Source organism: Stegodyphus dumicola, chromosome 9 (assembly GCF_044657685.1).
Source record: "Stegodyphus dumicola isolate Sdum_Otavi_A_Nest chromosome 9, ASM4465768v1".
Lineage (NCBI taxonomy): Eukaryota > Metazoa > Arthropoda > Arachnida > Araneae > Eresidae > Stegodyphus > Stegodyphus dumicola.
In genome coordinates this window covers 10,946,486-10,963,441 of record NC_140776.1, presented here as the reverse complement: position 1 = coordinate 10,963,441, position 16,956 = coordinate 10,946,486, and the positions used below count along the sequence as shown (strand labels likewise).

Below are 16,956 nucleotides of genomic sequence, written 5' to 3'. Positions count from 1 at the left end.
AAGTCTATATAAGCTAGTTCAACATGTCAGCAACAGACTATGTGATATGTATGTTCAATATGTAATTTTGTATTTAAGCTGTGCCAGGTTTTCATACACAAAGGTCTACTGTATCTGTACATATTTATATCTTTTATTTATGATACCTAAATTATACTAAGGATCACGCGTACCTCAATGGCATGCTTCATGTAAACTTTAACTATCATGATAATGTAAATTTTATTATAGATGCATATATGAATATGAGTGAAAGTATGTATACTTTTATTTGTTTCGGAATATATATGTACGTAAGTGTATATATATCTGTACCTGAGTTGGTATATATATATATGTATATACACATACTTTAATTGAACTCTTCTTCAAGTGCCTTGTATGCACATGTATAATTCTTTTTTGCATTTTATAAATGTCGTCTGCTCAGCCGGGGCTGCGGCATGGCAGCTAGTGGTTGACTCCCGCTGAATTGATAACCAATTCTGCATGGATATATCTGTACCTGGGACGGAAGCCAACTCAGTGGTTTACTCCCCTAACCACTATACCGTCTGGGGGCACAAATCTCTTGTTAAAATTTCTAACAGAAAGCTTATGTCACATAGATATGGATATTTTCCGATGTTATGAATAATATTAATATAAAAGTATTGTACAATAGAGTGAAAACACTTTTTTTAAAAATTTAAATCGCCTGTGTACAGAAAGGTTGCCCTTTATTAAAAACATATTTAACGTGCAAAATTTCTTCCGAATTAGATTCCCAATTACTTCAAAGTTGGCATTCTACTATCGCCTCAACTATGCAATATAACAAATTTTTCAATATTACATAATGCTTTATAGAGTTATAAAGCTGTATAAGCCATCTGGATACAAGCGTCTAGACGGCCGGCACTAGCTGCATTTGTTCTTCTCGAGGTCAATGGCGCCCGGCTGGCCGATTTGCTTTGAGCAAACCAGTCGCCAGGGGGTTTATTCTTACTATATATCATTTCTTGTTCTGTGCGTCTTGTTTCTTGTTCTGCGTTGAATAAGCGGCTTTTAATAATATATTTTAAATGGAAAGACAAAATTAATAAGTCATAATTTAATTCGTAATTTGCGTAAATGCGTCTTGGATGCTCCATGTTTAGTGTAACAGAATATTTTAACGAAATGTACTACCAAGCTATATGGATATACTAAGATACTATTTAAAATAACACTGCATTAAAATAATGCACCTGTTTAATGTAATGCAATATTTGTTTGAGAATACAACAGGTGTAAAACACTGAATCCTGAAACAACAGGGAAAAAAAAAAAAAAAAAAAAAAAAAAAACCTTTTTCCATTAAATTAAATATGGTGATATTTACGCGCATGAAACTAAATCAATTAGGGGTGTAAAGTTATATAAATTGGTCGTAGTTAACCTGGTAATCGTTCATAGTAATTCTAGTGTAACAGGTTAGATTGGATCCGAATATAGGTGAGCTATTTCTGAACAGAAAGAAGCATGATATTCCTGAGGTTTAACGAAATATTTATTGAAAACAAATTAATTACATTTACAAATATACAACAATCCGCAACATTTAAAATACAATTATTGCCGATCTTTTGGTGTTCACTAGATCATCGTCCAGTGTAAATAAAACCTGAAAGTATAAGAAAAAAAAAAGTATCTCATAAGAATTATACAACAAAAAAATCTCTAAAATACGCAAAAGGTTACGATCCATTGTTATTTTTTAATTTTCTGTTAATTCGCAATTCTGAAGTGAGAAAACTTCACTTATTTGGCAGAAAGCCTGTTTGTTGATAAGAATTAGATATTACAGATGCGAAACAGAATACTCAAGAAAATGCATACAACACACAATAAAAATTATGTTTTCTTAACAATAAAAGTTTGCATTGAAACAGCTTGGGCAACACACATTTTTCACAAAAATTCGTATTCATTATTAATATATAACTATCATATTTATTAAAATATAAACTTGCATACATGCATATTTTACTTATTCAACGATATTTCTACTGTAAGTTCTAAGACTGGGAGTTTTTTGAGCCTATATCTGACGCCAAGTTCTTATTACGCTCATATCTTTTTGAGTAACATTATGGACAACAATGCGGAACTGATACAACAGCTAGGAGAAATCCTGAAACTCATGGATGGAAGTCAACCGAATGGTTTGAGTCACTGCCGCGATAACCTTCCTCTCTCTCTCGCACACACAACGCAACGCACCCAACTCAAACAACCCAATGCAACCCACAAAACACAACAGACCCACCAAACACAATCCAACACATACAAGACAACCCACACACCCAGCACAATACATCCAACCAATACAATATACACCTGACCCTACACACCACATCTGTACGTAAGGACAGAATAAAGGACTTTTTTGCCCCAAATGGATTATAAAACTGATTTAAAATGGATTCAGAAGAGATTTTTTCGTGGCGACTGTATGTACGTACGTGTCTCGCATAACTCAAAATCAAGTAGCCTCAGAACGTTGAAATTTTGTATATGGGACTGCTATAGCATATAGTTGTGCACCTCCCTTTTTGGTACTAACCGGCCGCACCAAAAGCATATTTAAATATAAATTTATTATACTCTGTTACTCGGCTTAGTGAGTTCATGTTTTTTATTATTATTCTTATATGTTGGCAAATTGCGCATTTTTTGCTTTAAAAATGATTGAATTATGTTGCTCTTATTTTACGGTTAAGATTTTAGTGCCTTTAGATAATCCGCATGTATTTAGTTAGTCCATCGTAGAATCATCATCAATTTGAAAGCTGTTTAAGTGCGCCTATGCCTAAGTTTTCTTACCATGGCAGCCATATTTGTTTACATTTGAAACTTAGCTGAATAGTGAATTAAGTCTTTCTGCACCTGTCCTTTTCCCGAGTGACACCAAAAGGAAACTGGCTGAATTGCTTGGTTTTACTTAGAAATTCTAATTTTAGTTCTAAAAATCGTTTTTTAATTGTTTTAACTGTGCTTATTGTTTTATGTTTTACTGTCTTTCGATTTTTAATGCAGATATTTTGAGTTTTTATGCATTTTTGCCTTGCCGCGAAATGAGAACTGAATTAATTGAATAAGAAATGTATCTCTAATGAAATTCGTTGAAATAAGTTTAAATGAAATGCAGGAAAAATGCGTATAATTTAATATTCTGTACAATGAACTCATGCAGTGTATACACCAGATTTTTATAAAAACTAATATAGCAATTGATTTAAGAAGTATATACACCAAAAAAAAAACGTTTCTCTAGTTTTATGGCAAGCTTTGCTATAATGACATTTATCAAAAAATAAGGTTTATCATTACACCCGTACAAATATAAAACGAATACGATAACGACACAACACAGAACAAGCACTAATGAAGAATAAAACTATTTTACCATAAATGAGAAGAATAATGCGCAACTAGAAAGAAAATGCCAAATGTCGTGGTGATCAAAAAAGTTCAAGATAAGGCAGTGCTTATTTCTCTCCCTGGATTCAGCAGGAGTTACCTAAAATACAGAATTACACACAATTGAATCGACATCACTCGAATTTTTCTTATAGGAATACATGAAATATTACGGTTACCAAAAAAAAAAAAAAAAAAAAAAAAAAAAAAAAAAAAAGCCGTGTTGATAAGAAAACTTAGAAAGGAATATTAGCGAAGTAAGTAGTAAACACTGACATTGCAGTGTATCGCATTGAAGGAATTTAGTGGTCATAGGTTTGTATTTCTATTCCGCTGTAAAGGATGCTACATTCTTATGTTCTGTGGCAACTGTAAACTACACGTAATGTTCCCGAGCAAAAAATACGAGAATATCGCAAATTATGGTTGATACTTTGGAAGCTGCTTACTGAAAAGCTCTGTATACTTAAATATTACATATTATAATTAAATAATTTAAACTAATTTGAAGATATATCTATATGCGTGTGTGTGCGATAGAAGAATAACGTAGCAATGGCGTAGAACGTAGATCCATATTGAAATGAAACTTGGCAGACGAGTAAAATTAAATATTCATTTTTATTTCAATTGACATTAGGGGCCACAATTTACATGGCACTCTAATTGTGACTATTTAAAAGCATTTACATTTTTAAATGCTATTACGATAGGAAGAGAGCACAGCGAAAAAAGCATCATTACAGCTAGAAAGGCAGAAGCTAAAGTGCGCAATCATCTAATACGGAGGCTCACCAAATTTATGTTAGAAAAGGTTTTTATTCTTAAAATTTTTAGTAATTTATATCGAATTAGCTACATGATAAGCGTTACGCAAGCCATGTGACATAGATTAATCTAGAAATAGCTCAGAAAAGTTCATTTTATTTTTAGAATATAGAGAGGAAATACCCAAATTAAAAATGAGGAATTAAGAAGATATCACTAAATTAAATTATAAAGATTTACATATTTTTATCTTACATTTACGAAAGTTAATATGTAAGATACATCTTGCATAATATCTAAGATATGTCTCACATATTTTCTTACATATATTATATATGTATGATCTTGAATTTTTTTCTTTTTTGCAATGTATTCATGAAGGAAATTTGCAGTCATTTTGAGCACATTCTTAAGATATATTTCGGTGTAGATAAAAGCAATTAATGACTCAAAAATAAAGATATCAAGCAATTAGAGACTGGTATTAAATGATATTTTTTTTTAAACTATGCAAGCAGTTACGTTCATAACTGCTGTATCATATTGCAATACAGAAAATTTACATACCTTATAATTTTTCACATTTAATAATTATACTAAAATCAGAAGAATTTAGCATTAATTTAATCATGCAAATTTTTCATTGACAGAAGTGTTGCCATTTTTTAAGGATACATGAAATTCGAGATCTATCTAATAGTTTCTTTTCTACATAAGATCTGTTTTATTCGATATTATTCTTATCTTTTACATTTTATAACTTGTAAGCAACCCTGGTATTTAGCAAACAATTAGTTACATGGTACCTCTAATTCAATGAAGATTTTCGCGTGCTGAGTTCCTGCTTGTAACTCCATATGGTTTGACGGACAGCAAGACTCCGTTCTGCTCTGATGTTTCACAAGCGATTACCTACCGTGTAGGGTTTTCCTTAGTTCAATTAACCAATTATTAAACTTTTTGTTATCTTTTCTGAACTCCTCACTTCCCCTCGCATTTCCTCGCCAGGATGCTAATTTAAATTTAAGTGAATATTTAAACGGGTGAGTCTTGTAGTTTATTCAGAGCGTGTTTTCGCTAGCCAGAGCACGTTACGATTCTGTCCTTGCTGTTATGCCTTTTTTGGCCATTTAAATAATTATCACGTCGAGTAGGTTGTCGAGTCAGCCTATTTAGCCTTAACTTGCAGTGCTAGTCCAACACTACTCTTTAGCCTTGAATTTATCGTGTAACAATCCTAAAGTTCCACCGCAAGTTGTTGGCGTTATTGTACAGCAGAAAGGAGGTGCCTTTCTGTTCATAGTTGAGAATAATAAAGGGTTATTTTTACCCTTCTTCTGTGGTTGTTTCCTTTAAGCCTGCGCAAGAAGTAGTCAGGATCCTTAGAAGAATCTCGTAGAATTTATGTGGACAAAGAAAGTAAGATCCTATAGCAGTACCTTTGAGAATAAAAGAGATTCTTGGACTTACTTCTTGTCAATTTTGATCTGTATAGTGTGATTTAGAATTCAGAGTTTTTCTTGCCGTCCGAGCAGTTCTTCAGTAGGTTATGTTACTTAACCAATTATTAAAATTTAAATAATAACTTCTAACGATAACTAGTAGCAATTTAAACAATAATCTTTACAATAACTAATAACAATTTAAACAATAAATTTTACAATAATTTCTCCTTTCCTTAATCTTCAATAGAATTCAAATTAGTATTTAAGCTGAGGATTTTGAATATTTAGATCAGAGCTTCTGACATTTAGCATCTTTCTAGCCGGCGTTTAAAAATACGCGTCGTTAACTAACTTTGGTAAGTAATCTACTTTATGGACAGTCTCCGACTACGCTACCTGCATTTGAATTTAACGCTAGCTTATGTTAAATTTTCGCAAGTAGCGAAGGTTCGCCTGTCTTACACACACTGTCCTTTTCAGTTATTATTACTTAAATAAAAAGAGTATTTTAACCTTCTTTTAGACTTTGTGCTTTGTTTCAGACTAAGCGATAACTCGCTTCTAGTCTAGTAGGGTCTACTTCTAGATACAGCAGACTAGATACTTCTAGATAAGCTTCTAGATACAGCAGAACTCTACATGCTAATTGTCATAATCTATAACGGAATTTCATTTAAAATCATGTGTACAGTCGCATAGAAAACCTAAATCAAAGGTCACAGAAATAATGCTCAGAAGGTAAAATTTACCTTCATAAGTTACTGAGTGAGTTAACTAGTTGAAATAAATAAATTACTAGTTGAAAATCAACTGCGTAATTGCGTAAGGTAAACTTTAATACTCCAAATATTTCTTTGTGTATTTTCACGGAGAATCTCTCGCCTTATAAAGTTAAGAAAGAATTTTTGGCGTTGCAATAATGATATTACATGACAAGAAGAACCGAAGAACAGTCAAAAGTGGCTAAACTTAATTAAGTAATTTATGATAAAGGACAAAAAGTAAGTTGCAAGAATAGCCCAAACGCTGAGATTTACAGATTCTAGAACATTTTGGACAAGAAATGCTGAGCCTGTTGTGAAAAATAATTTATATAGTACTTCACAAGATTTAATTTTACAGAATAATATGCCACAATAATTACCACTCATAAAATTCAATGAATTAAATAAGACTTTTACCTGCCACGAGGTGATCTTTGCTAAAAAGAAATGTAGAGCAACACCCCAACAGATGAATGACAGAATCATGTACATAATGGGAACCCATCGTAGGCCTTCTTTGTACCAGATCTAAAATACAAGATATGGAAGATGTGTAAGCATTTAAATGACGATTGAAATTAAGCTCTTCTTCATATAAGGTGCGTCGAAAACAACTGACTGCGTTCAAACGTGAACAGATAGATACACTGTAGTGACAACCATCACAGTCTATATAATCTGGAGTTTACTTCAGATGGAGCACTGGGTTCATGCAGCGCCACACTGCTGCGGCAGATATGCAAGATTACCGTTACTGAACTCCAGAGAACCCCAAGGAGTTGCATCAATAGCCTTCAAAGGCTATAGAGTATGCTATATAATTTCTGTAACGGGGTATTTGATGTTCGTTTGTCTTTATTTTATTTAAATAGGGCATACGTAGTAGTTAGCTAAATGCTTCATTATATACGTTCATATACGAAATGTTTCTTCAGAATACCGATACTGGTGAAGTAAGCGGTTTTCAACAGCCACAACCATTGAACAGGATACCACAACCGCTTATACAGCTAGGACCTCCAAGGATCGCTGCTGTGTAGCTATTCTTCAGCAGTTGTTTTCAGGGCCACTGATATTGGCCTTATGGAACAGCCATTTGTTCAGCCGAGTCGTCTCCGGCGGACCACACAGAGATGAGAAAATTGTGTGTATGGTCTTCTCAAGTCACTGTTTTCAAGCTTTTACGATGTGTCACACGACACGGTCTGACATCGCAGACGCGATCATTCGTTCTGGTTGACAGTACAAGAGACATAACTTCACGACCAGTATCAAGAGATTTTAGTGTTCTGCACTGTGTCTGTCGTCATAAAACCAATCGATTTCAGGAGGGTTAACGAACCAATGATCTTGTTTTTCTCTGATATCATTCCAGATATAACGAATCAGACGATGTAAAATACTACTGAAAAATTAAGGAGGCGTGGCTAATTCATTTTGTAGATTTTTTCCAACCGAACAACACGCCAGAATGCTCTCGAACTCTCGACTAGAGAGACCCTCGTTAACAGGTTCCTCACGTCACGATGACTACATACTTCACTACAATAATTATTCTATGCCATCCATGAATTATATATATGTAAAGAAATTCTCGTAATTGTAATAAATATGTTTTGAATTCAAAAAATGCAGTAAGTACTACGCAACCTCACAAATCATTCGTGGAGTTGGAAGCGCTATCTGCCGCCGGTAACACACAGGTCTACACTAATCATACTTGACTTTTTTTTTTTTTTTTTGAGGGAAGCAGGACTGTGACAAAGTGCACTTTTTCATACTATTATTGAGCATCTCTTGGGGTTATTACTGTGTAAAAAGATCCACGATAATGCTGCGAATTTCTCCCGCGACGCTTTTATGTAATAAAACATTCTTACCATTTTGATCATTAAAATAATGTATTTACTTAACGTGATGATGTCAAACACACTACGATACCACAGCAAAAATACATGGCTTTTGAAATAAATGTGAAAAAATACATATTTTCACATTCTATTCCACTGAGAGTCTATTTTTTTTTTTCAAAAACGATCGCATTTTTGACGCACCTTTTATGTAAATAATTTTTATTAATCCAACATAGAACACAGTATAAAGAATTAAAAATCTAAAAATTAAAATATTTATCAGAATAGAACTTACTTTCATCGCAGTGTAATATACCAGATAAATCATCAAGTTCATGATGAAAACACTCAACAGAAAGCTTCCGAAGTTTGCTGGCTGCCTTATAAGTCCATACAGATCTCTGAAACAGTCGAATAACGATATTGCTCGATATTTTCGCAAAAGAAACATTTTTGATTAGGTTAGTGATGACGCGCAGTACGACTCTGAAATTACCATAAGAAATGAAACAAAATTTTCTCGATAAGAAATTATTTATTTTATATTTAAAGAAATTAAATAATGAAGAATCTGTATAAATGTATGTATCGTTCTCGCACTGTGCTTAAAAAAAAAAAAAAAAAAAAAAAAAAAAAAATTATCTCCAGCAGGCAAGATTGTGTATCGAAATTTCTAAAGATATGCTCATCGTAAAATTATTTTGTGATACTGCTGTTGAATTGAATTTTATGGTTTACGTGCGAAGAACATGATACTTAAAAAAATAAAGAAATAAAGGTAAAAACGTTAAAAAAACGCTCCTTTGGGCGTAATGTAAAATCTGAAAGCTTTCAGATTTTTTATTCTTTTGAATTTTATTTAATTTTTATTATTCGTTGTTTATTTTCTTACTTTTTTCTGATGGCCTTCTACAGGATTTCGACGGTTCTAGTTTTAGAAATTATGCCCTGTCTAAAATAATTTTATTGACAAACTCAGATTTCGTAAAAAAGAAAAAAAATAGTGGGGAGATGACAGAAAGACTTTTTTTGACATAAAAAAAGAAGAGGTTCGTTCTTTGAAACAAAATCCGATCGTTTGTAAGGTACTTCATTCTATAATTTAGTGAAAGATGGACTTGGAAAACTCATCTGTGGGTAAAACGTTCTACATCCTTTTAACCAACTATATCAATTTCATAAAATCATTTAGAATGAAAATAAATTAGAATAAAAATAATTAGAATAAAAATAATTGATTTTTGAAACTTCAAATCATTGAAAGTTTATATTAATGACTTCAGAAAACACAGCATACTTACACAGCAATGTTAAAGAGAACCGCTATGCTGAGCGCGACAAAACGACCCTACGAATGAAACACGAATGAGAATTTAAAAAGAAAAAAAAAATCTTTGTTTCTAAATATAGCATAAAATAAGAAAAATATAAAATTACCGGATATGTAGGCTTGTAAGATTTCGCAGCTATATCTCTTATTGCAGCGTGATGCATTTGCTTGAAAATTCCTTTATCTGAAAATAAATGCACTGAAATTAAAACGAATGCTATTTGTCTTTCTAAGGCAACAAGAAGTTACAAATTTTTTAATGATATCCAATAATTTTTTAAATGACAGCCTAGGTTTTTTAAAATCACCATTATGTTTGCATTCATAGTAAAAATACCTCTGCGAAAAGGTATGCTTTTCGCTTTCAGCGTATTTCCTGCAATATTAAGCTTAAATTATCATACATCAACCCGAAAGTTGATTGATATAATTCAACCGTGGCAAAAGCAAATTAAGTGTAGAATCGAAACTTGGAGATAATATATGTGCATGCTTAGACCAGGATTTGATTATTTTTTCTTCAATAATAAGCAGAGTATCGCCATCTTCAATCAAACATAATTCGTGCAATAATTAATGGATTAAAGCGATGCAGGCACTAAAATGGATGTACTCGCTGTTCAGTTACTTCAAATATACGTTTCATATATTTACAGCATAACTGTAGTCTGAGATAAAAAATCTGGTGTGGACACAGCATGACTTCCTTGAACGGCCTATTAAATAATACATATTTTGTGTTGCATTTCATTGAAACTTATTTCTCCGAATTTCATGAGAGATATATTTCTCATTCAATCAATTCAGTTCTTACTTCGCGGCAAGGAAAAAATACATAAAAACTCAAAAAGCCTTCAAAAGTTATAAAATACAAAAAAGCCTAAAACACCAAATAGAGTTCCACCAATTAAAAAAGAAATAAAATTAAGGTTTAAATTAATTAAAATTAGGCAGAAAGACAGATTTTTCGGTGCACAAAAAGATTCGTCCCACTCGACAAAAAGACGCCGAAGCTGGTGCAGAAACTGAGTTTATCCACTATACTACTAAGTTTCAAATGTAACCAAATGGTGGCGTCGTTAGGCATAGTGAAACTTAAACAACTTTTAAATTGTTGATAATTCTACAACTATTGCATGCAGATTAACTAAAGGCACAAAACCTTAACCGAAACATAAGAATAATACAATTCAATCACTTTGAAAGCAAAAAATCCAGAATTTACCAACATATAAGAATAAAAGAACTTAGCTCATCGAGCTGGGTTACACAGCAGTTACATATATACATATATTTATATACTTTCGGTGCAGCCGATTGCAATCAAAAACAGGGTTGCACATCTACATGTTATAGCAGTTCCATATATAAAATTTAAGCGTTCTGAGGCTACTCGTTTTTGAGCTATGCGAGATACATACATACGTAAGTACAGACGTCACGGAAAAAAATCTCTTCTGAATCCATTTTAAATCCATTTTGGGAAAATGAATTCTTTATTCTTTCTGTACGTTACAGATGTAATGCAAAGACATTGTCTAAATGGAATCGAGATAGATCAAAATGGATATTTTCGTTGAAATACGATACCCGAAAATTTTCGCGATTACAGTACTTCTTTTACTAAAAATGAGGTTACAGACTATATGTTAACTAGAGGAGGCATTAAAAAGGGGGAAAGAAGTTAGTGTGATCGATTAAGAACTCGTAAATTGCTTTATTTCTCAACAGAATAGTGCTTTATTATTACTAGTTAACAGCAGTTTTAATTTAGAATTATATGACAGCCATTACTTCTGGAATAACGCACTTCAGAAACGATTTATTATGCGCATTTTAGTATTTTTAAGATAAAAAGGTAATAGAGCCAAATTTGAAACGAGATTATAGGGCTTGTTATAAATTAAAATTCCATTTAGAAAGCTTTATTATAAGCACTTTCCTTTTTTTAGGTTAGAAAGTGGAAATAACTGAATCAAAATTAAATGGAACCAGAAGCTGCGTGGCATTTTCGTGGTTTAAGTATGCAGGTTTTTATTCATAAAAGCATCAGAATCTGTAAAATAAAAATTTTTAGAAAGTATCATTTATCCAAAATTATCCTGTCTACTTACTGATTTTGACACGTCCCATGTAATAAATTTTAGCGCTGACGATTGCCGTAACAGTTAAATGCACGAAGACGAAAACCAACCAAACAAATAAACCACCCTTCAACTGAAAGATAAATATGTAGAATCATGCATAAAATTACTGAATTGATAAAATATTTTTATATTCAGCTACTGTTTTTTTTCTTCTCATTCTAACAATCATTTCTTAGAAAAATGGATAATAATAAAAATGAATATGAATTTATAAAACAGTATATCTGTTATATAGTATCTCAGTGTTACTAGAAATAGGCTTAATCAAAGTAAATAATACAATACATCGCAACATTTCTATCACTAAACACTAAACATAAAATTTGATATATTTATAGATTTTAAAATGTCAATGCATATTTTACATATTTGAGAATTACTGTGTGGATAGATAGTGAAGAATAAGGGTAATTAAATGGAACATATAAAACACAAAAATTTAGGTAAAATATTTCTGTAAATACAATGAAAATCGTCAAAAAACATTTCTGTAAAAACAGAAATGTTTTTTGACGAACGGTCTCTGTATAATTCATTGGAAGTAAAGAATTCTTTGCTACGAAATAATACTTTTATTTAGTTTTGATATCTCTCGTTGCTTTGCATCATTTTTATCACTTTGTAAATATCATATTTTAGTGAATCTTTCCGAGTGTCACAACTATACCCATTCTCATTTGATTCTGAATGTCAATTTCCTTATTTTGAATGTCAAACACGCAAGGTAAATATTGATATTTACTTGCATATATTATTTTTGAAATTGTTAGTGTTTCGAAGTAGGGTATGCTTATTTTTGTTAAATGCACAGCTATTTGCAACCAGCTTGGTAAGAATAGGTTTTTCATTTATTGTTATCATTTCAACGAAGGTGATCACGTTAAATTGCCACCATTGCATACTGAATGTATTAAATATATTAAACAGAATAATTACAGTAAGTATATTTTTCAATGAATCAAATTATATAAAGAGTATAATGTTTCTCACTAACTGGACTCTGCCGAATGTAGAGGAACCTATTGAAATGTTTAGCGACTTATCGCTGAGTTTAAATGTAACGAAAAAGTCCAGAGAAGAGTTAAAATATCCTTTTATTCACTCAATAATACAGTCGACCCCCTTCTCGAGAGTAAGCCTCCATTCGGGCTTCAAATCAAGATAAGAAAATTAAGAAACTAATCTAATACTAAACTGACTTAGCCGAAGCCAGACACGAAAATATAACGTAGTTGGCCCTTTATTTAAGCAGTTAACTGTGACTGACGAGTATAATCGTCATGGAGAAGCGGCACGATTTTGTGTATTGACGAGTATACTCGTCATGCGTATAATAAAATGGAAAGATAAGAGGGAAGTTTATTTAGTAAGTACTGTACGTAATGAAAACATAATAGAAACAGAGAAAAGAAAAATAATAACAAAGAAACCGGAGCTAGTGATTGATTATAATAAAAAATCATCATAGCGTACTCCACAGCAAGAAGACGACTCAAAAAGTACTAGTAAGATATTTCTCCATTTCTTAGACATTATGTGTCTGAATTCATATTGTGTAAAAAAAAAAAATAATGGAACATAATCGAGTATCAACTTTTTGCTGAAATTTATTGAAGACACTTTTGCGACGTATCCAATTGAAAGAAATAAATCGACACAAACTCGGCCATTTAGACCTAATATAAGCCAATTAGGCGGGAATCATGTTCCGGATTATATACCCGGAACATCGGAAAAAAAATCCAACCCTACGCGAAGGTGTTCGCATTGTTACAAACGTAAGATCAGGAAGGAATCGCTTTACTGGTGTTCGATTTGCAAAGTCGCATTGTGTATAGTACTTTGTTTCGCTGAATATCACTCCACAGCAGGAATTTAAATTCGTACTTTTATATGTATAATATTTAATTTAATTCATTCAGTTTTTAGTTTAATATGTATGTAATATATACTTATGTTAACCAAATAAGTAAATACTAGTAATAAAATTTTCAATTTTTTAAAATGAACCCATCTTTTTCATACAATATCTTACCAATGCAACTTACTCTGTGATTGACGAATATACTCGTCATGGCTCGATTCTGGCGACACAAAACGGTGCGCACTTGTAAGAGAGGGCGTCACAGTTAACTGGTTAATTTAGCTGGCGATTATCAACAGGCACGTACAATACGGCCGACCGTAATAGGTTTACTAACGAAACAGCCAGGCATAGTCTCCTTCTACCTCATTTACATTCAGCGCGATTCTAAAAACTCATTCTGGTAGGGAGTTGTATGTGAGAAACAATAATTGAAAGGAAAGGGTTACAGAATCAAAAATATCTGTCATAAAATTAAAGTACACCTTACAAGATCATGCATAATTTAGTAATTTACCTATGCAAATTAAATCAAAAGTGGAATATAAAAATATAAGTTAAAACATACCATTCCACCAACGCTTAAAACAATGACTATGGAAAGTATCATCCATGTAGTATGAGATCTAGCTGTAATGTCTGGATGCCTCGCTTGATACAGTTTCAGCATGCATACCGTTGCTATGACATACATAAAAGCTGTATCTGAAATGAAAGAGTAACGCAGTGAAATCGAGCAATACTTCAAAAATTAAATTTCATTAATAAGACCATTTAAATTCTTTATGACGATTATTCATGGTCCTCACATGGTATATTTTGGAGTAAATATTACAGATTTCTAAGTTTGCTTGTAATGAATGGCAGCTAGTAAAAATATGTATGCACGGAAAAAATTTAATCGTCTTTACAGGAGATCTTTCTGGAAATCAGTCATAATTATCTTAATTGTCAAACGTGTAATTATTTTACGTGTTAATTATGTAACAAATCAACAATGCTCATTGACAGCACTATTTTACATTTAAAAAAAAAAAATTATCTTCTTCTTGAAAAATTTCCGGGTGTTTCTTACAGACTTTAATTTCCGAATGCGGAGAGAACATTTATTTTTACTTCCCTGTGCGAAGTAAATTAATCACGAAAGTACGGTAATCACTTAAATTTCTAAGTATCATATTTCGACGAAAATATCCATTTTGACCGCTATCAAATGCAATTTAACGATGTTTTTGCGTAAGGACAGAATAAAGGACGCTTTCCCAAAACGAATTACACTGGTGTGCAAAACTTAAGCAACAATGTAAATTGTTGCTTAAGTATGCATGCGTATGCAAATGTCAAGAAAAAAACGTCACAGGCTACGTGAGCGTATACAAAACGCGTAAGATCGGCGCGCTCAACTCGAGATTACCATAAAAGGAAGGATGGAGATGCAATTTAAGACGTTCGCTGCAAGTACAAGGAGTTCTTTCGTGAAATATGGCTAGAAGAAATGATCTGGATGACTTCACACGTGGAAGAATGATCGAAAATCTGGAGTAGGGGCGAAGTGTGACCAGTATAGCTGAAGAGTTCTGAATTAACAAAAGTGGCGTTTTGCGCGTTTAGAAAGCCTTCCATACCATAGGTACAGCTATTAGAAAGGTTGGTGGCGGCCGTCCCAGGAAAACAACTGCAGCAAATAACAGATATATAGTCTTGCAGACGAAAAGCGTCCGAAAACAGTCAGCAAGCGCCACAGCTCAACAACTGTGAACAGCAACGGGCGACAATTGTCGTGGTTTACTGTGTCCAAACACCTTCACAAAGGTGGCCTATGCGCTTGCCGTCCTGAACGCTGCATCCCTTTGAAAGCTGGCCATCGGCATCACCATTTACAGTGGTGCAAGGAGCGTAAAAACTGGGCATCTCATCAATAGAGTCGCATCCTCCTTACGGATGAGAATTGTTTTAGTGCCACAAGCGATTCTCAACACAAATTGATTTGGAGAGAGGTCAGGACACGGTTTAATCTCAGTAACATTACGGAAAGAGACCGTTACGGTGTCCTGAAGATCTCGTCTGGAGAAGCATTATGCTGAACGGGCGCACAGAGCTCCACGTTTTCGACAGAAGTTCTGTAACCGGAGATCGCTATCGTCAGGAGGGGATCCTTCCCCATGTGTGTCTGTTCTGAGGTGCCATTGGAGCAGACTTCGTTTTTATGGATGATAATGCACGGCCACACCGGACTCTTGCTGTTCAGAAGCTACTGAAAAGTGAAGATATCACTCGAATGGATTGACCAGCGTGCTCCCTTGATTTAAACCCCATAGAACATGTGTGGGATGCTTTGGGTAGACTCTTGTGACACGATTACATCCTCCGGGGAACACCCAGCAACTGAAACAGATGCTGATTGAGGAATGGGCACTCTTACCTCAAGATCTGTTGGACAATCTGGTGCTGAGTATGGAGAGACCGTTCGAAGCAACCATTGCAGTAAGGGGAGGGCATATCTCATACTAAGGAACACCTGCTTGTTGTTCTTCCTCTTGTACAGACAATCATGTGTAGCGATACTATGAGTTCAATAAAGCCTGTTTTTGTTTGATTCCATACTATATGCATTGTATTCATTTTTAGAGCAATTATGCTTTCGTCGTCGTTTAAATACAAAATGCTGTATCTTAATTCTGAATTTTATGTCTCTCAGTTGATTTCTCGTGGAGTTATGCCAAAAAGAACACCTGTTGCTTAAGTTTTGCACACCAGTGTATAAAACTGATTTAAAATGGATTCAGAAGAGATTTTTTTTTTCGTGTACGTATATATGTATCTCGCATAACTCAAAAACGAGTAGCCTCAGAACGTTAGAACGAAAAGCTTCAGTGTCTTTTTGCCGAGTGGGACCAAAAGGAAACTCTCAGTTTTGGGCACCAAAAAGCTACCTTCTGACCGGCTGGCCGAATTGCTTGTTTTTGCGTTGAAACAGTAATTTTAATTGTAATTTTTTTTTAACTGTTTTAACTGTATTTGGTGTTTTACATTTTTCTGTATTTTATAGTTATTTTAATGTAGATGTTTTGAGTTTTGATGTATTTTTGCTTTGCTGCGAAGTGAGAACTGAATTAATGAAATTCGAGGAAATGTTTTTAAGTGAAATGCAGCAAAAAATGTATGTAACTTAACAGGCCGTACAAGGAAGTCATGTGGTGTCCACATCAAATTTTTTTAACTGTTAAGAATGCAAATAATAAATTACCTGCTAAGTTAACACGTGAAAAATAATAGGAACTATGAAATAAAATATTTTATATATACCGAGTGGTTATAATTAAATGCCACTTATAAAAGGC

The 16,956-nt window shown here is 33.2% G+C and overlaps 1 protein-coding gene across 1 annotated transcript in view; it reads right to left on the bottom strand.

Moving 5' to 3' along the window:
• Positions 1–1,509: 1,509 nt before the first annotated feature.
• The window catches only part of LOC118199549 (SID1 transmembrane family member 1-like), a 114,252-nt gene continuing 98,805 nt past the window's right edge, over positions 1,510–16,956 (bottom strand). Inside the window, exons 18-25 of the mRNA XM_035371440.2 lie at positions 14,184–14,320; positions 11,719–11,821; positions 9,712–9,788; positions 9,576–9,622; positions 8,570–8,675; positions 6,839–6,949; positions 3,431–3,544; positions 1,510–1,645 (exon numbers count right to left, since the gene is read on the bottom strand). Of these exons, the coding sequence (XP_035227331.2) occupies positions 1,583–1,645; positions 3,431–3,544; positions 6,839–6,949; positions 8,570–8,675; positions 9,576–9,622; positions 9,712–9,788; positions 11,719–11,821; positions 14,184–14,320 (758 nt within the window). The 3' untranslated portion in view covers positions 1,510–1,582. The remainder of the gene's footprint in view (positions 1,646–3,430; positions 3,545–6,838; positions 6,950–8,569; positions 8,676–9,575; positions 9,623–9,711; positions 9,789–11,718; positions 11,822–14,183; positions 14,321–16,956) is intronic.